At 41.7% G+C, this 25,200-nt stretch overlaps 1 protein-coding gene across 4 annotated transcripts in view; it reads left to right on the top strand.

The window, feature by feature from the left end:
• Positions 1-25,200, top strand: part of LOC109935898 (probable E3 ubiquitin-protein ligase HERC3) — a 56,470-nt gene that overhangs the window by 17,673 nt on the left and 13,597 nt on the right. Inside the window, exons 10-20 of one of the 4 annotated variants that reach the window (XM_048615306.1) lie at positions 1,182-1,241; positions 3,506-3,608; positions 4,992-5,184; positions 5,690-5,847; positions 8,444-8,524; positions 12,923-12,985; positions 15,357-15,449; positions 20,119-20,220; positions 21,182-21,319; positions 23,460-23,632; positions 24,085-24,151. In XM_048615306.1, the coding sequence (XP_048471263.1) occupies positions 1,182-1,241; positions 3,506-3,608; positions 4,992-5,184; positions 5,690-5,847; positions 8,444-8,524; positions 12,923-12,985; positions 15,357-15,449; positions 20,119-20,220; positions 21,182-21,319; positions 23,460-23,632; positions 24,085-24,151 (1,231 nt within the window). Of the gene's footprint in view, positions 1-1,181; positions 1,242-3,505; positions 3,609-4,991; positions 5,185-5,689; positions 5,848-8,443; positions 8,525-12,922; positions 12,986-15,356; positions 15,450-20,115; positions 20,221-21,181; positions 21,320-23,459; positions 23,633-24,084; positions 24,152-25,200 lie in introns of all 4 variants that reach the window. The other 3 variants (XM_048615241.1, XM_048615404.1, XM_048615358.1) reach the window with 3 other exon arrangements.

The raw sequence follows: 25,200 nt of genomic DNA, 5'->3' as shown, positions 1-25,200 counted from the left end.
ACTGTTTTTTGTCATTTATAGAAATGACTTGGATGTGAATATAGGAGGTATGGCTAGTACGTTTGCAGATGACACCAAAATTCGTGGTGTAGTGGACATTGAAGAAGGTGACCTCAGAGTACAACAGGATCTTGATCAGGTGGGCCAAAGAGTGGCAGATGGAGCTTAATTTAGATCAATGTGAGGTGTTGCATTTTGGTGAGGCAATCAGTGCAGGACTTATAAAGTCAATGGTAAGGCCCTGGGGAGTATTGCCAAACAAAGGGACCCAGGCGTGTAGGTGCATGGTTCCTTGAAAGTGGAGCCACAGGTAGACGGAGTGGTTATGCAGGCAACAAAAACAGAAATTGCTGGATAAGCTCAGCAGGTCTGGCAGCATCCATGGAGACAAATCGCAGTTAACGTTTCGGGTTTGATTTCTCTCCACAGATGCTGCCATACTTGCTGAGCTTATCCAGCAATTTCTGTTTTTGTTTCTGATTTACAGCATCCAAAGTTCTTTTGGTGGTTACAAAGGCATTTGGCACGCTTACCTTCATTGGTCAGCACATTGAGTATAGGAGCTGGGCTGTACATGTTGCAACTGTATAGGACATTGGTTAGGCCACTTTTGGAAAACTGCATTCAATCTGGTCTCCCTGCTATAGGAACGACGTTGTTACACTTGAAATGGTTCAGAAAAGATTTACAAGGGTGTTGCAGTGATTGGAGGATTTGAACTAAAGGGAGAGGCTGAATAGACTGGGGCTTTCTTCCCTGGAGTGTCAGAGGCTGAGGGATGACCTTATAGAGGTTTTTAAAATCATGAAGGGCATGCATAGGGTGAATAGCCAAGCTCTTTTTCCCTGGGTAGGGGAGTCCAAAACCTAGAGGGCATAGGTTTAAGGGAGAGGGGAAAGATTTAAAAGGGACCTAAGGGGCAACTTTTTCACGCAGAGGGTGGTGCGTGTATGGAACGAGCTGCCAGAGGAAGTGGTGGAGGTGGGTACAACTACAACATTTAAAAGGTACCTGGACGGGTACATGAATAGGAAGGGTTTGGAGGGATACAGGATAAATGCAGGCAAATGGGGCTAGATCAGTTTAGGATATCTGGTCAGCGTGGGTGAATTGGACTGAAGGGTCTGTTTCCGTGCTGTAGAACTCTATGACTGTAATTTCTTTTTGAATGTCAATTACAGGGCAATCGTTCGGGCATTTTCTTCTCCTCAAGTTCTGTGTGGAAGTTTCCTGGATGTCAGGTAAACAAATGTGTTATTGGCTAATTATGAGCCCCAAAATATCTTAAGTGAACTTGTTACAGCTTCTATTTAAGTTCCTTGCTTTATTGCCTAGGCCCAAACCAAAAGACAGGTCCCAAGTTCTTTACCAAAAAATCATTAGGATACATTTTACTTTTTGCATTTACTTTGCTCAATCTTCTTGAGGAGGTTCATACAATGAAACAAGCTGAAAGTTGGAGTAGCCAAAAAAGTTGTGCAATGTGATGCTGTTCAAGGCTGATTTTGTTATTCTGCCTGTTTTTCCTGCACTATGTTGAATTGTCAAGCTTTGTCAAGTGATAGGTCTATCTCTCCCTCCTCTTCTCTAATAGTTATGTTCAGTTTGGGAATTCATTGACTAGTCAATTTTTGTCAAACACTTTCCACCCATTCAATTACAGTCTTCACCCCATCAATCTTCCAGAAATTTGGATACAGCTCATTTCAGTATTTCAGGCATTACCTACAATTGAGAAGCTGCCTCTGTTGTGAGGGGAACTTCATTGTGCTGTTTTGCCACAAAGTAGTTTAAGGAGCTGAATGTTTTCAAAGTGTCAGAAGAAAATACAATATGGACATCTTGTGCAGCTGCAATTTCCTTCAACTCACCATTGGTGGCCTTGCTGACAACGTCTCTGCCCTAAGTTCTGGAATTCCTGCTAAAAACATTTCTGTCCCTCCACTTCAATACAGTGCAGAGCTGGAGGAACACAGCAGGTCAGGCAGCATCAGAGGAGCAGAAAAATCGATGTTTTGGGTTTACACCCTTCATTCAGCCATGTACCAGCACTATCTGCAATTGAGAAGCTGCCTCTGTTGTGAGGGGAACTCCTGCCCCTCTGAAGCTGCCTGACCTGCTGTGTTCCTCCAGCTCCACACTGTATTGACTCTGACTCCAGCATCTGCAGTTCGTGCTATCTCTCTCTCTCTGACCCTCCACTTTCCTCCTTTAAAGAATTCGTTAAAAAAAATCTTTTTAATCTAAACTTTTGGATCAAATCACCTAATGCCTTTTTCTTTGAATTGGCATCAGATTTCTGTCCCATGACAGTCCAGTGAATATTGGAAGTTTCTTTGCATTTGAGGTGTCATATAAAGGCAATTTGCTGTTGTTGATGCAGCAATGGTTATGTAGGATCAATTTTAATTGGAGAGGCTCTGCCCTTCACGAGGACTGATGAGGTTAAATGCTGACAATGTTGGGCCCAAACGTTACCATTTCTTCAGGGACTGTTCCTATTGACTACCTGCCAGGGAGGAGTGGTGGAGTGGGGAAAGAGTTATAGAGTCATAGAGATGTGCAGCATGGAAACAGATGCCTTAGTCCAACCCATTCACACCGACCAGATATCCCAATCTGACCTAGTCCCATTTGCCAGCATTTGGCCGATATCCCTGTAAACACCTTCCTAATCATATACTCATTGAAATGCCTTTTAAATGTTGTAATTGTACCAGCCTCCACCACTTCCTCTGGCAGCTCGTTTCATACACGCACCAACTTCTGTGTGAAAAAGTTGCCTCTCATGTCCCTTTTAAATCTTTCCCCCGTCACCTTAAACCTGTGCCTTCTAGTTTGTGACTCCCCTACCCTGGAAAAAAGACCTTGGCTATTCACCCTATCAATGCCCCTCATGATTTTAAAAACCTCTATAAGGTCACCCCTCAGCCTCCGACACTCCAGGGAAAAAAGCCCCAGCCTATTTAACGTCTCCCTATAACTCAAACCTTTCAGACCCGACATCATCTCTATAAATGTTTTCTGAGCCCTCGCTGTAAAATAAAATCACCAATTCACTTTATCAGATCACTTTACTGGGATCAGTTAGCTCAGTTGGCTGGATGGCTGGTTTGCGATGAAGAATGATGTAAACAGTATAGGTTGACTCTCTGGCTGACATTACCATGAAGATCCCTCCCTCTCAACCTTTGTCTGTGCCTGAGATGTGGTGACCATCAGGTTAAACCACCGCCAGTCGTCTTTCTTTAGTGAGAGAGAAACCTTATAGCTCTATGGGTGATTTTGCATTACCAGGTGGTAAAAGTGAACAATTCCCCAATGAGAGTGAGTGTTTGAGCTCCAACATATCATATCTCTTTCTGTTTCAAATGACTTACATAGATTTGGTTGGGCACAAAGATACAGTGTTTCAAATGAATCTACAATATCAAAGAAGCCAATACAATATTGTATTGTTTCCACAGTGCATTAATAATCATTCTTACTATGTATTTCAAAACAGCAAGAATGGCCATTTCAAAACGAACGGAGAGACGTCTGGCCTGGATTTGTCTGCAGTATATCAGGGCTTCATGAATTTGGCAAAAAACTCCTTAACTTTGCAGGTAATGTTACAGACTAATCAATCCTATAGCTTCTCACAGCTTAAGATGCTGCAAAGTACTTTCTTCCATCCCTAAACATCTCTGATTCATTGAAAGGGATAAAGGGAGAGAAGACACAAACACAATAGCGATCAGTAGAAAGGATATCTGTTGGGGTTAAAGAGTGATAAGTCCCCTGGACCTGATGGGATGCATCCTAGAATTTTGAAAGAATTAGCTACAGAGGTAATGTAAATGTAAATGTAAGCACTGGTGGTTATCTTCCAAGAATCCTTAGATTCAGAGAGATTGTTTGCCCTTGTGATAGACTCTAGGACCAGAGGGCATAATCTCAGAGTACAGAGTCGTCCATTTACGACAGAGGTAAGGAGGATATTTTTCCATCAGAGGATAGTGAATCTGAGGATTTGATTTACTGCCGAGGGCTGTCAAGAGTGGGTCATAAAATATATTCAAGGCTGAAATAAACAAATTTTTAATGTGTAAGGGAATCAAAAATTATGGGATTAAGGCAGGAAAGTCGAGTTGAGGATTATCAGATCAGCCATGATCTAACTGAATGGCGAACAGACTCAATGGGCTAAATGGCCTGCATTTGCTCATGATCTAACCCTGAATATTCTGCTTGCGAGGCAAGAATGCTACCAGGAAATCCAAGACTCAGCCCTTTCAGGTTCAGTGAGACACCATTTCACTGTGTAGGTAATGCTGGTAAGAGAGCAGTGGAATTAATGGATCTTTCATGGGATGTGGAAAACACTGGCAAGGCTAACATTTGATGCCCATCCCTAATTATCCTTGATTGTCCAGCTAGGTCATATAAGACGGTAGCTTTGGGCACCTCATTAAGAAAGAACGCGCCATGTACACTCAGAATCATGGTAGCAGGAATGGAAATCATTCATTTAGTAAAGGAAAATCATATGGATGTTGGCCTTAATTGCAAGAGTATTAGAGTAAGGTTACTGAGGATTTCAAGGGTGCGGAAGTGGGGTGGGGAGATGCTATTAATGAATCCTTGAGCCTTGACGGTCAGGAGCACAGGAGAAGGGTGAGGGTCCAATGGGTGGTGGTGTTGGGGAGGAGTGGAGAGTGCAGAGATGAGCATAGTGGGCTAATGTACTGGTAAAGTGCTGAGACAAGTTGAAGAAGGTTTCAGAGGGTTGGGATGTGTTACCTTTGAACAATTTAAAGCTGCAATGGACAGATTATAGGCCTCTTAAGCAATCGAGGGATGGGGGAAAATGCAGAAGAGCAGAGTTGAAACAGCCTTCTCCCATTCCTATATCTTATGGTCTTATTTTATTGCTCCAAGTGGATAAAGTGGCTTTTAATTATTGTCAAGGACTTGCACTTCTGTTGCTGATGTTCACAATTTTACAGGTGAAGAATGCAGTTGAGAATAACCTGATCCCATCGTTACCTCGATCTCCGACTTGTGTGGAAACATTGCGAGTTTACATTATAATACCAGAACTTGTTGCTGTTCTAGGAGAGTCAGGGTACTCAGCAATGCTGCTGGAATCTTTAAACAGATCCATTCTCTCACTTGAAGAAAGTTATTTTAAAATTCTTGGTAAGATTTTTAAACATTTTTCTAAGGATTTAAATGCAATTAACTGTTACCATTCAAAGAAAATAATTAAGAAATTTGCAATTTTTGCTTTTGCAATTCTTATAATCCAAAAGTGGCAATGCTTCAACATATACTTAACTGATTACAAAGTTCATCAAGGTGCTCTGAGGTTTGAGAAGTGCTATATAAATGCAACTCTTTCTGTATTTTCTATACTGCCTTCAGAGGCCAGATATCTTGGGTGACAATGACTGGACAGGATGCTGAAGCAGTAAATCATCTCCTGATCAGAACTTTGGGGGAAATGCTACATTAACCCAGTTTCCATTGAAGGTCAAACAGCTGTTCCAGAGCTCTTTGGGGGAAAGTATCAGCAAATTGAATAGCATAACTGTTTGAAGGATGTTCTATCTCTAAAGCTCACCATCCTGTTCTGTGTGATCAGTGACCAAGTAGGAGGCTGTGTTTTATTTTACACAAACATTTCTGTGCCATTTCTTTACAGAATGCTGGTGGTGTACAATGCCTTATAATTTCTTCATGCGCCTTGTGAGGATGTATCAGAAAGAATCACATCACCTTCTTCAACTCACAATGAAAGGCACCTCACCATGCAATCCCCAACTACACAATTCATTGAAAATCTTACAAACACTTTACAAGGTGGGTACAAGTTTGCCTTGTTATTCTGGACCTTTAGGTGGATTGTGCCCCTGTTTGGGAATGAATCTAATGGCTTTCTCACCGTACAATCTTCAACTGAGTCCTGAAACCCTACTTCTTTGATCAGTCGCCTCCTGTCATTCTCCTTGTTGCTGTATTTGCTGTTTATTTTCTTCCATGTGTTTTCTTCTGTGCAGATGTTTTAAGAACATAAGAACTAGGAGCAGGATGTGGCCATTCAGCCCTTGATTCTGCTCAGCCATTTAGTACAATTGTGGATGACCTCATCTCCGTCTCAACTCCACTTTCTTGCCTGCTTTCTATAACCCTTCAACGCATTACTAATTAAAAATCTGTTTATCTCCTCCTTAAATTTACTCAATATCCCAGCATCCACTGCACTCTGAGGTAATGAATTCCACAGATTCATGACCCTTTGAGAGAAGTAATTTCTCCTCATCTCTGTTTCAAATCTGCCACCCCTTATCCCAAAACTACTATATCTCCTTTTGATTGCCCAACATCCTTTCTATGCCTTCGTTGTCAATCCCCTTTAACATCCTATACTCCTCAATTAGATTTCCTCTCATTCTTCTCAACTCCAGAGAGTATAGGCCTAAACCGCCCAACCTTTCTTGAAAAGACAAATTCCTCAGCTCTGGAATCAATCTTTTACTTGATGTGGAGGAGCATTGAGAATTCAAAATAGTTTAGAAGGCAACATGACAACACTGTGAAATGTAGATTCCATCATGCAACATTGTAGTCTCAACATTAATCTAAAAGTGATTGGATGAGTTCAGTTTGGACACCCATTTTGCAACACACCTGAGTTTACTCTACACTGATGTCAATGGAAGGTTAAAGTAACATTTGACCCAGACTCTTCCTAATATTAACCTAAGTTAAAATTGGGACATTTTTAAAATTACTGATATTGTGAAATCACAGGCAGCCATTTACAATCTGCCTATATGGTGGCTAGAATCTTGTGATGCTCCCAGGAATGGGAAACAAGAGGCCAGTGAAACTCAGTAGTGTGAGAGACTAAGAATCAGGCTCCCAACAGCAGGATGGAAATTTGCAACTAAATTCTCGGAACTTTAAAGGTGTTGGAACTGTCCTACAACAGGCAGTGGGAATTGCTTTTTGCATGCATCTACATGTTGTCACTTGCACGATCATTAAAAAGCCAGCTCACCACAAATAAGTTCCCATTCCCAATCATGTCCTCCTCCATGCGTGAGTAACTTGAGCCTCAAGATTCCCTACTGCATTTAAAGAGGTATGCAGCAAGTGAAATGCGATTCTTACTGGACTTTGGAGCAAGTGACTACCATTTTCTCCTCTTTGAGGACTGTTCTTCTGTGCCAGGCTATAATTGACAGTTGTCTAAGCTGCACAGGGCATGGTAGGTGACTGAGGGAGGGAGAAAGATTGGTGTGTAACGGGCTCGGGTCAAAGAGGCTGGCCAAGGGTGGAAATTATTGCCCTCATTTGGTGGCTTCACTATGATAAATTGCCCATGGTATCCAGCGATGTGCAGGTTAGGTGGATTAGCCATGGGAAGTGCAGGGTCACAGGGATAGGGTAGGGGGTTATGTCTGTGTGGGATGCTGTTTGGAGGGTCAGTGTGGATTCAATTGGCCAAATGGCCTGTTTCCACACTGTAGGGATTTTATGATTCATTACCAGTCTCTGTAATGTCATCGAAAGCATCCAATACCTTACAAAAACATGATTTGTCCAGAATATATCTGTGTTATCTTTTCTAAATTAACAAATATTTGCTCAAATGACTACTTATTTTGTCCCAAATTATTGTTTCTTAAAGCTTGCTCCACACCCAAGTTAAGTGGGCTGGCCTGTAATTTCTGGGCTTTTTATGTACAGACAACCTATTGTATAGTTCCTCTTTACCAATTTTTAAACCATTTATGTGTCTGAACTACCTCCTGTTTCCCTCAACTTGTGTATCATTTTCTTCCTTGCTAAAGATAGAAGCAAAATATTCATTTCATGCCTCAATCATGCCCCTTGCCTACATGCCTAAATCCTCTTTCTCGTCCCTTATTGACCTCATTCCTTCTTTTATCTCCCTTTTACTATTTATAGGCCGTTAGCTTTTTAATTCTTTTTCCATTAGCTGCCAATTTCTCTCTTCTTTGCTTCTCCTTTGCTTTTTCAATTACCCTTTCAAATTTCTATATTAATCCTATTTTCCACCTGGCATCCATCATGTGCAGATTTTTGCTTCCTCATCTTATTCGCCACTCCATTTTCATCGTGGGTGCTCTGGATTTGTTTTCACTGCCTTTGTCTTTCATGGGACAATATTTTGGCTGTGCCCAAAACATCCCTTCTTTAGGGCAGCCTGGGTTCACTTACAGTTTTGCGTGATACAATAATGATGGGTCCATCTTTACTGGAAACCCAAACATTTAAGAGGAAAAGATCGTGTTAGAGAGCTTTTGGAACAATTGGTCCAAAGTTATCCATTCCTCTCAAGTACCCTCCACTTGCCCCGTAGCATGTCTTAAATTATTTGTGTACTAAATCTTGAAGTATTAATCTATGGTTAATTATTTTCGGGCAGGTAAACTTGAACAGAGATGCAAAGATTCTTGAGGGAAATTTCTACATTCCTGTCATGCAGGTGTTGAAGTGCTCTTTAACAGTAAGTGGACAAATAATCCAGTTAAGTGGATGAGCTGACTATGATTCCAGGGCTCTCTGTTTTCTAGCATTCATGTTAAGGGGTGATCTCTCATGCCATCTTCCTTCTGTAATTTCAGTGGAAACCTGCTTTAAGAGCTGGAAAATAGGTTTGGGTTGTTTTCTATTGCTGTGTATGATTTTGCATTCAATAAGACTTTTTCAAAATTGGTCGCAATTTCAGAAGTAGGGATGCCTGGAGCAGAGGTTTTATTGACAGCATGGGCTGTGGAGATTGCAGAACGGAAGCGCCCACCTCTGGCAGTCATGTGTAATTACAGTGTGAGTGGTTTCCATTCGAAATGTGATTGGTAGAACACATGGGAAAATTCAACGCAAAATTGTAATAGAAATATCAGAGTTAGAGGAAAGGTTTTGTAGACGTTGTGCATGTGATTATAAACTGTTGAATATATATTACTTATTAATGTTTGTGGACACTTCTAATGGAAATATTAAGGATGCTATACATTTTATCAATCCAATCTTATGAGTAATTGTTTGATATAAAAGTTACTGAAGAAAGATAAAATCAGAGAACTTTACAGGTCAGAAGGAACATATTCATCCCCTTGTGCCTGTGCTAGTCCATTGAAAGAGTCATTATATTTAAGCGGACTTTCTCCTGTTCTTTGATCTACCAGTTTCTTCTTTCCAAATATTTAACCAATTCTCTTTCAAAGCTGCAACTGAATCTGCTTCCCCACCTATCCAGCAGATCATTGTACATTGGTGCATAAAATTAATTCTTATTTCCTCCATGGTTTCTTTGTCAAAGATGATGCTTCATTTTATAACCCCTTAGCAACCTTCTAAGAACTTTGCCTGATGAGTGAGCAGTGCTCCAAAAGCTTGTGATTCCAAATAAACCTGTTGGACTATAGCCTGGTGTCGTGTCTGACCTTGTCCACTCCAGTCCAACACTGGCACATCCACATCATACCTACCAAGACCATGAGGACATGAATGACAAGCAAAATTCCAAGGCCACAGGGCCTACCATTTCACTACATTCGCAGCCACACATTTGTGTTTGATTATCTTGCAGACTGTGAAACTTGTTTGGAATAAAGTACATTTTCTAAAAGAGTTATCTGACTACTTCAAAGCCTTCTGGCGGGTTTAGACCTTTTCCTAAACCTTATAAAGCCCACAAGTTGTGTTTTAAGACTTGCTCAAACAAAAATCAGCTTTAAGTGGCAAATAGGACTAGATTAATTCAGGATATCTGATCGGCATGAACGAGTTGGACCGAAGGTTCTGTTTGTATGCTGTAGAGCTCTATGACTCTATGTAGAAGCATCTGGACTTTTAGATGTGCCACTGCCTTCAGGAAACACGTGTGTGTGATCTCCTGGCCCTGTTTTCCTCCCCCATGATAAAGGAATGAATGCATCAGTGTTAGAGCGTGCATGCATGTTGGGTTTAGAGGCAGGACATGTGGATTTGGGCCTTGGCTGCCATTTTGAATGGGGTGAATATGCTAAATCCTGTATCTAATGAACACAGTGGACGCAGCTGAAGTCCTCTCTTGTATGAAAGAAGAGAGAGCATTAAATGCCAGAGATTAAAAGCTGGCTAGACAGAGTCCAGTCATATACTTAACTCATCAGAGTTTTATTTCAGCTCACACAGCGCAAACTCCAACAACACTGATATATATAAGAACATAGAACAGTACCGCACAGTACAGGCCCTTCGGCCCACGATGTTGTGCTGACCTATTATCCTACTAAGATCAAGCTACCCTACATACCCTACATTTTACTATCCTCCATGTGCCTATCCAAGAGTCGCTTAAAAGCCTCTAAAGTATCTGACTCCACTACCACTGCCGGCAGCGCATTCCACAAGCCCACCACTCTTTGTGTAAAGAACCTACCATCTCCCCTATACCTTCCTCCAATCAACTTAAAATTATGCCCCCTCGTAAGAGTCATTTCCATCCTGGGAAAAAGTCTCTAGCTATCCACTTTCTCTATGCCTTGATATAACTGCATTTGTTAACACCAAGGGGCATGTGTGATATGCTCTAGAGAAATGCTGGAGCATATGCTAGAGAGTAAGGTTTATTTAAAAGAGTCTGCATACGTGTCTTGGAAAAGATTGGGAAGTGGGGTAAAGAAAGAACTGACAAAGCCCATTCTTCCCTGCCCTTCGTGGATCTAATAATGAACCGTCTCCCTGGTCCATCCTCTCCTTCATCTGTTCTCCTCCACCTCCACATTCTGCCTCAGTCCATTCTTTTACTTCCTTGATGTTCAAAGCTCTGGATTTGACTTAAAATTTGTTTATGTCATAGTGAAATATTTGTTAATTAACTCCTTATTTTTATTTTACTGTTTTTAGATAAAGGCTGCCAAGTTGTTTCCTGTCCATTTTCAAATTATAATTAATGAGGTATATATTATGTAAATATGATAATATGTGAGGGTAGCCAGAAAGGGATTAGTGATATACAGCACAGAAACAGACTGTTCGGTCCAACTCATCCATGCTGACCAGATATCCTTAATAAATCTAGTCCGATTTGCCAGCATTTGGCCCCTACACCTCTAAACCCTTCCGATTCATATACCCATCCAAATGCCTTTTAAATGTTGTAATTGTACCAGCCTCCACGACTTCCTCTGACAGCTCATTCCATACATGCAGAACCCTTTGCATGAAAAAGTTGCCCCTTAGGTCCCTTTTAAATCTTTCCCGTCTCACCTTAAACCTATGCCCTCTAGTTTTGGACTCCCCTTCGCCAGGGAAAAGACCTTGTCTATTTACCCTATCCATGTCCTTCATGATTTTATAAACCCGTATAAGGTAACCCCTCAGTCTCCGACACTCCAGGGAAAATAGCCCCTGTCTATTCAGCCTCTCCCTGTAGATCAAAAACTCCAACCTTGGCAACATCCCTGTAAATCTTTTCTGAACCCTTTCAAGTTTCACAACATCCTTCCCATAACAGGGAGATCAGAATTGCATGCAGTATTCCAATAGTGGCCTGACTAATGTCCTGTACCACCACAACATGACCTCCCAACTCTGATACTCAATGCGCTGACCAATAAAGGCAAGCATACCAACTGCCTTCTTCACTATCCTATCTACCTGCGACCCCACTTGCAAGGAACTATGAACCTACACTCCAAGGTCTCTATGTTCAGCAACACTATCCAGGACCTTACCATTAGGTATATAACTCCTGCCCTGATTTGCCATTCCAAAATGCAGCACCTCACATTTATCTAAATTAAACTCCATCTGCCAATCCTCGGTCCATTGGTCCATTTGATCAATATCCCATTGTACTCTGAGGTAACCTTCTTTGCTGTCCACTACATCTCCAATTTTGGTGTTGTCTGCACTCTTACTAACCATACCTCCTATGTTCACATGCAAATCATTTATATAAATGACAAAAAGCAGTGGACACAGCACCAATCTTTGTGGCACACCGCTGGTCACAGATCTCCAGCCTGTAAAGCAACCCTCCACCACCACCCTCTGTCTTTTACCTTCAAGCCAGTTCTGTATCCAAATAGCTAGTTCTGGGGATTTATCCACTTTGTGCATTTTAAGACGTCCAGCACCTCCTCCTCTGTAATATGGACATTTTTCAAGATGTCGCTATTTATTTGCCCACATTCTCCATCTCCCATATCCTTTTCCACAGCAAACACTGTTGCAAAATACTCATTTATTATTTCCCCCATCTCCTGCAGTTCCACACAAAGGCAGCCTTGCTGATCTTTAAGAGGCCCTGTTCTCTCCCTAGGTACCCTTTTGTCCTTAATGTTTCTGTAGAATCCCTTTGGATTCTCCTTAATCCTATTTGCCAAAGCTATCTCAGGTGCCCTTTTTGCCCTCCTGATTTCCATCTTAAGTATACCCCTACTGCCTTTATACTCTTCTAGGGATTCATTCGATCTCTTCTGTCTCTACCTGACATATGCTTCCTTCTTACTCTTAACCAAAACCTCAATTTGTCTAGTCATCCAAAATTCCCTACACCTACCAGCCTTGCTCTTCACCCTAACAGGAACATACTGTCTCTGGACTGTCGTTAGCTCATTTTCGAATGCTTCCCGTTTTCCAGCCATCCCTTTACCTGGGAACATCTGCCCCCAGTTCAGCTGCTGCTATTTATTTATTATTATTCATTGCCACTATATTTATTATTTTTGAATTGGACTGGGTGAGAGTGAGTGAGTAAGATATTGCAGGCAAGGGTGACAGTAGTAGAGCATGAGCAATAGTAGAGATACAGTGGAATTGAGATGGCAGAAAGAAGATGGTGAGGCCAAGAAGGATGAGACACCCTATAATAGATATAATCACTGATGTTTGTTTAATGTTTTCTTTGCAGTTAATGAATGGCTTTAATGTTCCACAAATTCACCTTCAATCCTACTTCACAGCACTTCGCATGGTGAGTTGTGAATTATGATCATTCTGTTTTATTATTTTCTCCTCCATTGCGTAAAACAGGGGGAGGCAATGGCCGAGTGGTATTATCGCTGGACTGTTAATCCAGAGACCCAGATAATGTTCTGAGGACCTGGGTTCAAATCTCACCTCACCTCAGCAAATGGAGGAATTTGAATTCAAACAAAAAAGAAATCTGGAACTAAGAGTCTAATGATGACTGTGAATCCATTGCCAAGGGCGTTCTCAACCACTGAGGGGGGGAAGTTGCAGTCCTTGAAAAACGAGGACATTTGGGATGTCCGGGAGTGGAATGCCTCATCTTGGGAGCGGAGGCATGGGAATTGGGAATTGGGAATTGGGAATTGGGAATTGGGAATTGGGAATAGGGGGTGGCCTTTTTGCAGGAAGATGGGTGACAGGAGTACTCTAGGTAGCTGTGGGAGTCGGTAGAGTTCATCCAGCTCTACACCTTGTTGTCTCAGATTCTCCAGCATTGGCAGTTCCTACTATCTCTGTAGCAGAGAGTGCTGATTGGTTGGCAAGTAGACTGTGGTTTGTGGAGGAGTAGCCACAGAGTATGTACCCATTAATGCAGATTGACAGTTTACAGCCAGTTTTGTTACATTTTAAAACAAGATAGTTCATTTTTACGAGTCAGTGCATTGCCTGAGAAATTAACCATTGGATAGCTGTCACCTGTTTGATTGAAAGAGGCACAACTTGTTTCTGGTAGCAAAGAGCAAGGTCCTGTGAATCGATAAGTGTAGCTTCCAGTACACACAAGTACACTACACTGTGCGCCCAGGAGGTCATCCTAAATAGGTTTTCATGTACTTCTTCACCCATTCAGGGTTATTCAGCAAATATTTTCCAATTGCAGAAGCATATCTAATGTTACACATTATGTTGCAAGTTTTGCAAGCACGGGCTGTTGGGTTTATTCGGTACCTTGTTTGTTGTAAACAGCTGAAGGTACAAGCTGTTCAATATGGAATCATAGAATCCCTACAGTGTAGAAACAGGCCTTTCAGCCCAACAAGTCCACACCAAACCTTGGAGTATCCCACCCAGACCATTTCTTTATAACCCACCTAAGCTACACATCCCTGAACACTACGGGCAATTTAGCATGGCCAATCCACCTAACCTGCACATCTTTGGACTGTGGGAGGAAACCCACACCGACGGTCACCAAGGGTGGAATTGAACCCGGGTCCCTGGCACTGTCAGGCAGCAGTGCTAGCCACTGAGCCACCATGCCGCCCATATCATAGAACCACTACAGTGTGGAAACAGGCCCATCGGCCCAACAAGTCCACACCGACTCTCAGAGCATCCCACCCAGACCCATCACCCTATAACCCACCTAATTAACACTAGGGGCAATTTTTAGTATGGCCAATCCACCTAGCCTTCACATCTTTGGACTGTGGGAGGAAACCGGAGCACCCGGATGAAACCAACAGAGACACAGGGAGAATATGCAATCTCCACACATACAGTCACCCAAGGGTGAAATCGAACCTGGGTCCCTGGCGCTGTGAGGCAGCAGCGCTAACCACTGTGCCGCCTAATCAGGATCTATTGGTTTTTTGGACATTTAACTGACATGACTAACATCTTACCATATACACAATTCTCAACTGTGTGGTACACATAATGTCTTTGATGGTTTGTGGTGAACACCCTTCCTATTGCTACTGCATTGTAACAACATAAAACAGCTAGCTTCACCAGTTGATCAAACTTTAAGATATATCAAAGTTAAAGTGAGGGACTGTTGAGCGTGATCCTGACATCTGCAGCATTGACCATCTGAGTCTTCCCTCTTTCTGAGTTTGTGTCTGATTCTCCCATTTGTTCAGGATCAGCAACTTAATATTTTCACAGCTGTAACTTGAAATCTCAACAGATCCCATTTACCAAGTATCTTCTTGGTTGCTCAAAATGGAAGAATTTTTTAAAAACTGAAGATCCCTGTACTTAGTGTTTCAAGTAAATTTGGTTATATTGGCTCTCAGAACCTCTGATGTATTTCTACACAATCTTGAGGAATTTTGGGCACCATATAAACTAATGCTCAGAATGAAAGTTTTTTTCACCTTGCCACGATAGATTCCCCAATTTTACTTTGGAGGAATTGCTATCTGTCAGTTCTTCAGGGAGAGGTTTTTGTGGAGATCAGATACTTGCATTGTTCCACATTCATAAATAAGTGGTGATCTGGAGCAATAAGACAACATCAAAGGAATACTCTTAAGTTGTGGAGGGTGTATTTCCATTAGGAATCATTTGTTACTTTAGGAAGAATATATAAACACGTGTAACTGTGTTTTGTGAACATACAGTATTTGTTTATTTTTTTTCCATAGGTTGCACAGCAATTAAAGCCATATCCTTGCATCTTTGATTTGGAAACAAAACTTGCATTATTGAATCTGGAATGCAGAATACTTCAAAATAACGTACGTATTATATTGTGTTTTGCAACGTGTATACTAATAATTGGGTAATTGTAAGTAATGTATGAACTGAGGCACGTTTTAACATCTTCTTCAAGGTTGTGTTACAAGTTGTAATAGAGAAGCTCACTCTGTTCACTCAGTTCTCATTATCTGCATGGAGATTGATCAATTTTGGTGGTTCCCCCAATTACTGATATCTTCAGAGTAATGCAGGGTCTGTGGATAAGGTACTGGGAGTTGCTGATGTATGTTTCTTCAGGGCCCACCAAGCTGCCTTCTCAGGTAGACATAAAAAGAGAGAAGTTATGAAAGAAGCAATACGGCTGGCAAACACAAGGAGAGCTGTAAATTGATGAGCTGAAGTGTGAAGGCGATCAGCACACAGATGTAAACACAAAAGGAAAGCATGCACATGGAGATAGAAAGAGGAATATAGAAAATTCTTGTCAAGAAAAAAGTTATTCTCAGGAAGAGGTCTATTTCTCTGTTTAGCAGAAAAAGAGACAGGAGTTCTTGAAGGTAATGTGTGAACTCTCTGTGGCCAGGATTGAGAGTCCCGAAGGCTGCGCTGCCTGCCTCATACCTGAGTTCAGGACATCATATCAAGGTTGCAGAGGGATTTGGGGTGGGAGGGGAAAAGTCCAGTTGTCGTGATCCACATAGGTACCAATGATACAGGTGGAAAGTAGAAAGAGGTTCTGCTGTGGGAATATGAGCAGCTAGGGGCTAAATTGAAAAGCAGAACCAAAAACATAACAATCTCAGGATTACTACCTGAGCCAGGAGCAAATTGACAACAGGGTCTACAAGATTAAAGACGTAAATGCGTGGCTCAAAGATTGCTGTGGGAGAAATGAGTTTGAATTCATGGGACATTGGCACCAATACTGGGGAAGGAGGGAGCTGTTCCAATGGAATGGACTCCAACTGAATCATGGTGGGATCAGAGTCCTGGCAAATCACATAACTAGGGCTGTAGATCTGTGGGTGGGTGGGGATTGTAAGAGAAGATGGGGGGTGGGCACGGTTTGGTTCAGTTGCATGGAAAATTAGGGAAAAAGTCAAAGGTGGGGAGGGCTCAGCAGAGGTTATTACAGAATTCAGAACAAGTAATAGGATAGAGAGTATGGAAAGGGTCAGGAATCTAACTTCAAGCACAGAATGTATGGGGACAATTATGAGAAGGGGGAAGTCAACGCAGGACTGAGGGTGTTGTACCTAAATATACACAGTATACAAAACAAGGCAAGTGAGCTTGTAGCGTAGATTGAAATTGGCAGGTACAATGTTGTGGGTATTGTAGAGATGTGGCTGCAAGGGGATCCAAGGATACACATCCTATCGAAAGGGCAAGCAGATGAGTGGGTGGGCACGTGGAGTGTAGGGGTTGCCTTGTTAGTAACAAATGAAATCGAATTGGTAGCAAGAAGTGATAAAGGTTCAGAAGGCGTAGAATCTGTGTGGGTTAAGTTGAGGAACACAAAGGGAAAAATACCCTGTTGGGAGTTGTGTACAGGTCTCCTGGCAGCAGTCAGGATGAGAAGAAGAAAGTGGTTGGAGAAAATCAGGTTGGTATGGAATCTCAAGAAAGGGAATTCATGGACTGTCTATGAGATTGTTTTTGGAGCAGCTTGTGGTACAGCCTACTAGAGAACAGGCAGTTCGAGATTTGGTGATGTATAGTGAGGCAGACTTGATTAGGGAACTTAAGATTGAGAAACTCCTAGGAGGCAGTGACCATAATGTGATAGAATTCGCTCTGCGGTTTGAGAAGCTGGCATCAGATGTAACCGAATTACAAAGGTAACTACAAAGACATGAGGGAGGAGTTGGGCAGATTGGAAGGGGAGCCAAGCAGGGAAGACAGTGGGGCAGCAATGACAGGGGTTCCTGGGGGTAATTCGGGAAGCACAGCAGAAATTCATCTCAAGGAAGAAGAAACATTAAGCGGAGAATGAGACAACCATGGCCAAATGGGAAAGTCAGGGACATCATAAAAACAAAAGAAGAAGCATCTCATGTGGTGAAGATTAGTGGGAAGCCTTTAAAAACAGCAAAGGATAAGTGAAAAAGCAGTAAGAGGGCAGAAAATGCAATATCAGAGAAATCTAGCTAGTAATATAAAGAAGATTACAAGAAGTTTTGTAGATATCTGAAAGGTAAGCGAGAGGCAAGACTGAACAGTGGATCATTGGAAAATCAGGCTGGAGAAGTAGTAATGGGGAACAAAGGGTGGATGAACTGAACAGGTACTTTGCATGTGTTTTCATAATAGAAGCCACCAGTAGCATACCAGAACTTCAAGAAAGTCAGGGGGAAGGGATGAATGCCATGGCTAACACTAAGGAGAAGATGCTGAGGAAGTTGAAAAGATCTGAGATGGAGAAATCATCCGCACCAGATGGACTATACCCTAGTGTTCTGAAGGAGATGGCCGAGGAGATTGTAGAGGCATTGGTGGTGATCTTTCAGAAATCACTGGAGTCACGGTGTTTCACAGAGGACTGGAAAATGGCCAATGCAACACCTCTGTTTAAGAAGGGAGGGAGACAGAACATAGGAAACTATAGGCTGGTTAGGTTGACCACAGTCACTGGTAAGACATTAGCGTCCATTATCAAGGATGAGATTGCAGAGTGCTTGGAAGCGCATAGTAAAAAATGACTGAGTCAGCATGGCTTCATCAAGAGGAGGTTATATCTAACAAATCTGTTAGAATTCTTTGAGGAGGTAATGAACAAATTAGACAATGGAGAGCCAGTGAACGTGATCTATTTGGATTTCCAGAAGGCCTTTGACAAGGTGCTGCACAGGAGACTGCTAAATAAGATAAGAGCCATGGTGTTAGGGGCAATGAACTGGTGGGAATAGAGGATTGCCTGACTGGCAGAAAACAGAGAGAAAGGATAAGGTTGTCTTTTTCAGGAAGACAGCCAGTGACTAGTGAAGTTCTGCAGGGGTTTGTGCTAAGGCTACAACTATTCACGTTATACATTAACGAACTGGACAAAGGAACTGAAAGCATTATTGCTAAGTTTGCAGGTGACACAAAAATGGGCAGAGGGACAGGTAGTGTTGAGGAAGTGAGGAGGCTGCAGAAGGACTTGGACAGGCTAGGAGAGTGGGCAAAGAAATGGCAGATGTAACACAATCTGGGAACATGTGGTTACACACTTTGGAAGGAAGAATAGAGACACAGACTATTTTACAAATGGCATGAGGCTTTATAAATCCAAAGCACAAAGGGATTTGGGAGTCCTAGTTTAGGATTCTCTAAAGGTTAACAAGCAGTTTCAGCTGGCAGTTAGGAAGGCAAGTGCAATGTTGGCATTCATTTCAAGAGCACTAGAATAAAAGAGCAGAAATGTAGTGCTGAGACTGTATAAGGCTCTGATCAGACTGCATTTAGAATATTGTGAGCAGTTCTGGCCCTTGAGTCACAAGAAGGATATGCTGGCCTTGGAGGAGGTCAGGAGGAGGTTTACAAGAATGATCCTGGGGATGAACAGCTTGTCATATGAGGGACGGTTGAGGACTCTGGGTCTGCACTTAATGGAGTTTAGAAGGATAACAGGGAATTTCATAGAAACTTATGGAATACTGAGTAGCCTGGATAGAGTGGAAGTGGAGAAGATGTTTTCACTAGTAGGAGAGACTTGGACACAAGAGCACATGCTTAGAGTGAGAGGACAACCCTTTAGAACTGGGATGAGGAGGAATTTCTTCAGCCCAAGTGTGGTGAATCTGTGGAACTCATGGCCGCACAGGGCTGTGGAGGCCAAGTCATTGAGTGTATTTAAGATGGAGATAGGTAGGTTCTTGATTGGTAAGGGGATCAAGGGTATGGGAGAAGGCAGAAGAATGGGGTTGAGCACTTATCATCCATGATTGAATGGCAGTGCAAACCAATGGGCCGAATGGCCTAATTCTGCTCCTGTGTCTTACGGGCATATGATCTTATAGAACTAGTTATAAAGGTCTGTAATCTGGAAAGCTTTACGAACGGTTTGGAGGTGATAAGCTTCTGAGTGTTTTCCCAGAAGTGGCCACATGGTAAGCTGGGGTGTTGAAAATGCACTTTGAAAAGCAACAGCATCAGGGCTGTCGTGACTCAAGGGAGAGAGAATTTAGAGAAGCATGCTTTGCTGACAGTAACTGTACCTGCAAAACATGAAAGAGAAATTTATTGTCAGTTGCCACACCACATAAACAGTGAACAGGATATTGTAGAACTTTATGGCAATGTAATGCCATGTATCTGTGACAAGAGGAACTGTACAGCTGCTTATGGTTCTGTCGGACATAACTTCACAGTGACTGTTTTAAAGTGAAATGTACCTTTTGTTTAAAGTACCATTTTCTTGTGTGACATGATTCATGTTAAAGTGCGAGCTCCAAAACGTGCAATCTTGTAGGTAATTTCTTCTGTTGGGTAAATCATTCAGTAAATCAATTCACTTTCATTTCAAGTTTCCTCATGGTGTGTATAGTGAACAGTAACAGCCGGTTATTTGTCTATCAGCCACTTGGTAACTGATGCCAAAAATGAAGTTGGATGTATTTTACTTTCAAGACTGTGTTTTGGATTTTTTGTGTGTGTCTGTCTGTTCCTTTGTACATTTACAAACTGGAACGGTTTCCTTCAATGCAAAATAATTTGTTTCAGCAGATCTTTCAACCACTACAGCTCCAGATTTCAAGGGCATCAATTTTTCAGGACGCGCTGCAAGGCTTAAAGACTCAATCAGCTGCTTATTTTACAACAATTCAGGTACAGAACTGTTGCCTTTCAATAAGTGGTGATCTTTTTTTCACTTGAAAGGCAGTTTTACAAATCTAATTGTCAACTCAGCATTAAAATAGCTTTTACGAACTAATTGATATCTTTTGCACGTGAGGTCAAAAGGTCTAATTCTGACTGCATTTTAAAGTATCTATTTTTGGTCAGTATTTTTACAAATTTTTTGGGAATTTGGGAAACCCAGGAGCTGGATCAGCTGCAGGGAGATGATTTTCTGCAGACCAGGTCAAGGATCCTGCCCCAAGTGCACCACCATCCTTTGTCCACCAGCTACAGATTGATTTTTAATCAATGAGGGGATCATGGGTTATGGGGGAAAAGGCAGGGAAGTGGAATTATGGATGATCAGATCAGCCATGGTCTCACTGAATGCCGGAGCAGACTCAATAGGCTGAATGGCCTATTTCTGCTTCTACATCTGATGGTCAAATACCTTCTGATGCAGGTGCTTGAAGCTGAATGAAGGTCTGTCCACAAAGCAAGAACCCATGTAAAATGGAAGCAGAGGTCTGACTGGCTTGTCAGTGTTCCAGTCTCATTCAGAAAATTTCTAATGTACTTCTTACATGATTAGAGTGTGCTGAAAGATCCCTTTGATCTTGGGGTCCGGGGTTTACAATATGCTATATCAGCTTGTAATTAATTGATTCTCTATTAGCAATCCTTTAAGAATTCAACTAGCATGTTCAATATGTGATAACTTTTATCCGTTCTTAACCATGCCATCTAATGGGATGGTTATTACTCAGGTCATAAAATAATACTAACACATTTTTGATTATTCGTATGCTGGTAATTCATAAGAAATGTGACATTATATATTTCAATGAACAACGGTGTATGACCTGAGAAAAGGGACACCAAAGGATATCAAAACACAAAGCTCTCAAATATTTTGGAATGCGTTAGCATTAACTTCTTGCCATTTCAGGTCAGGTTTAATGGTGAACCATGTTATGGCCATGGGGTATCTCAGGAGTTCTTCACCCTCTTTACTCAAGAACTGTATAGCAATGGACGGCTATTCAAACCCAAGAAATGTTCTAAGCTACTTTGGTTCCCTAAGTGGGTAAGGCTTATTATAATGTGTGACTGATAAAAATGTGCAATGGAAATCCCAAAAACATGCAGGAGCTGCACTTTTTGTTCTTATTGCATGTCTAATGCATAGGATAAGTGGATTTTAATGGACAAGAGTTTGATTTACCATATGGAAACCAATGCCTTCATGTCATGCAGTTAGTAAAACTTAAAAGCATTCATTAGAGGGATGTTGCTTTTCGCATTTTTTCCTGTTATACTTTGGGCACCTTATTTCTTATTGGTGCCCGAGTAATTTATCCATTTGAGAATTAAGGATGTCCCTATACTGTAGGTATTCTATCTTAGCCTTTCCTTGTTGACCAAGGATGGGCAATAAATACCTACCAGCCTTAGCAACTCTGCCCATAAATTAATAATTTATTATAAAAAAAATTGTTACTAATAGTAAAGTCTAAAAACTACCACTCCATAGCAATTCAGTTGCTATGTCATTCTCAACTGTTGATGTTACTGCACCCACAAATGTAATGAGACATTAGCTTTATAAATTTCCAAAATGCATTCATGATGGGTGGCTCCAGTGACATATAACCAGTGGAATTTTGTTTTCCTAGGGGTTCAGGCTTATTAGTTAAATATTAGATTGTTGAGAATGCTGAATAATGTGAAGGCAGATGTCCTGAGCAGAAATGTGCTACAAATTGGAGAGAAGACCCTCAATCAGGTCTCCTGCTTCCGTGAATGGTTGCAACGACTTGGAAATAATCACCTTTGCTTTAGATTCTTCATGTCAAAATCCAGGAATTCCCTCCCTTAGTGGTATTGTGCTGGTTCAAGAAGGCAGCTCACCACCACCTTCTCAAGGGCAACTAAGGATGGGCAATAAATGTTGGCTTAGTCAGTTATTCCCACAGCCCATGAGTGAATTAAATTGTTTTGAAAAACCATGTAGTTGGATAATTCTTAATATTGAGATTGGGACCATAGGATATTTCTTCATGATGGCCAAATTGATAAAATATTACAAAAAAGATGACTTTATGGATCCTTGAAGGATTACTGAAGTATGAGAGCCTGTTTCTTGCTAACATAATCTGTAATCCTGTTTACTATGTGCTCCTGCTATAGGCCCAAAACAAAGCAATGTTGTTATCAAAAGAAGATGCCTTGTAAAATAAATTGCATCAGTGTGGCATGTTCTAGAACATAGAACAGTACAGCACAGTACAAGCCCTTCGGCTCACGACGTTGAGCCAACCTATTATCCTACCTAAGATCATTCTATCCTCCACATGCCTATCCAAGAGTTGCTTAAAAGTCTCTAAAGTATCTGATTCCACTACCACTGCTGGCAGCACATTCCACACACCCACCACTCTCTGTGTAAAGAACCTACCTCTGACATCTCCCCTATATCTTCCTCCAACCACCTTAAAATTATGCCCCCTCGTAATAGTCATTTCTGCCCTGGGAAAAACTCTCTGACTATCCACTCTATCTATGCCTCTCATCATCTTGTACAACTCTATCAAGTCACATCTCATCCTTCTTTGCTCTAATGAGAAAAGCTCTAGCTCCCTCAACCTTTCCTCATAAGACCTGCCGTGCAGTCCAGGCAGCATCCTGGTAAATCTCCACTGCACCCTCTCTAAAGCTTCCACATCTTTCCTATAATGAGGTGACCAGAACTGAACGCAGGTATTCCAAGTATGGTCTAACCAGAGTTTTATAGAGCTGCAGCATAACCTCACAGCTCTTAAACTCAATTCCCCTGCCAATGAAAGCCAACACACCATACACCTTTTTTTACAACCCTATCAACTTGGGTAGCAACTTTGAGGGATCTGTGGACGTGGACCCCAAGATCCCTCTGTTCCTCCACACTGCAGAGAATCCTGCCATTAACCCTGTATTCTGCATTCAAATTCAACCTTCCAAAATGAATCACTTCACACTTTCAATTCGACCTTCCAAAATGAATCACTTCACACTTCTAAACTGAAGATCAGAATTTTAGAAAGCTCTTAGCTGGCAGATGAAGCTTTCCTCTGGGAGGACATGGTTAGAAAATTTCCCTACTGAAACCCTGATTATATTATTAAAAAGTATTGTAAAGACTTTGCAAGGAAGAATTTCACAATTTCATTCTTTTTTTTTTGCAATAGTTACAGGAACCAGAAATGGATGAAGCATTTTATTTGGTGGGAATTCTCTGCCGATTTGCTGTATCCAATGGTTTTATTTGTAATTTTCACTTCCCATTGGCTTTGTACAAAAAGCTGCTCAATGTGCCACCAACATTGGACGATCTGAAGGAACTTTCACCTACACTGGGAAAGTGAGTGAACTCTAAACATTTCCTCACACATTCATCAACTATGGGGAGATACCGGTGTCTATTAGACTAATAACCCAGAAGCTCAGTCTAATGCTCAGTGACATGGGGTCTAAACCCTACCAAGGCAGTTGGTTTAATTTAGATGCAAATAGTAAATCCAATATTAAGATTCAGTAACGGTGAAATGATGACTGGTCTCACTACCATTGAATATAACCCATTTTGTTCACTGGGGAAGTCTGCCATCCATATCTGGTCTGGTCCTACATGTGACTCAGACCCAGCGCAATGGGGTTGACTGTTGACTGCCTTCTGAAATGGCCTAGCAAGACACTCAATTCAAGGCTAATTAGGGATGAGAACAATTGCTGACCTTGCCATATTCTACAAAAGAATAAAGAAAAAATCCCCCAATTATCTAAACTTTAATGTGCCTTTTCCTGTTAATACAGATCATTCCAGGATATCCTTGACTATGAGTACGACGACATTGAAGACATATATTGTCAGAATTTTACTGTAAGTTTACTCCTGTGCCACATCACTAATGGACTTATTTTTCAAACTGTATTGAAAGTAAAATAGAAAGATAACCATATGGACTAGAAGGAACAGAGGAATAGGATATAACAAGTTGTAGAGCTGGATGAACACAGCAGTCCAAGCAGCATCAGAGGAGCAGGAAAGCTGACGTTTCGGGTCTAGACCCTTCTTCAGAAAAAAGAGGAGTAGCTCATTCAGATTTAGTGGAGCTCGCTATGACCATGTTTTCACAGTGCCATTTAGCTCAGTTGGATGGACATTTAGGTTGCAATGTAGAGTAACACCAACAGCGTGGGATCAATTCCTTTACCAGCTGAGATTACCATGAAGGATTCTCCATCTTAAACTTTCCTTCTGTTTTGAAGTGTGGTGACCCTTAATGAGAGAGTAAGCCTGTGGTCCACTGGGAAAAACAAAGAACAAAGAACAATACAGTGCAGGATCAGGCCCTTGGGCCCTCCAAGCCTGTGTCGACACATTTTTGCCCTTCCATACTCAAACTGTCTTCTCTTACAGGATCTGTATCCCTCTATTCCCTTCCTATTCATTCATTCGTCCTGGTGATTCTTGAATGATGCTATTATGTCTGCTTCCACCACCTCCTCTGGCAATGTGTTCCAGGCACTCACCACAATTTGTGTGAAAAACCTGCCTCGCACATCTCTTTTAAACTTTCCCCCCTGCACCTTGAACCTGTGTCACCTACTAATTGACCCCTCCACCCTGGGAAAAAGCCTCTTACTTTCTGCTCTGTCCATGCCATTCACAATCTTATTAACTTCTATCAGGTCGCCCCTCAACCTCTTGCATTCCAGTGAAAACAAACCCAGTCTATCCAACCTTTCTTCAGAACTAAAATCTCCCATACCAGGCAACATCCTGGTAAACCTTTTCTGTACCCTCCCCAAGGCATCCACATCCTTCTGGTAGTGTGGTGACCAGCATTGTACGCAATATTCCAAGTGTGCCCTAAATAAAGTTCTATAAAACTGCAGCATAATTTGCCTATCCTTATACTCAATGCC

Source organism: Rhincodon typus, chromosome 1, assembly GCF_021869965.1.
Source record: "Rhincodon typus isolate 14 chromosome 1, sRhiTyp1.1, whole genome shotgun sequence".
Classification (NCBI taxonomy): Eukaryota; Metazoa; Chordata; class Chondrichthyes; order Orectolobiformes; family Rhincodontidae; genus Rhincodon; species Rhincodon typus.
Note: the sequence above shows the minus strand (reverse complement) of the source record. Positions and strands in the feature narration are given on the sequence as shown.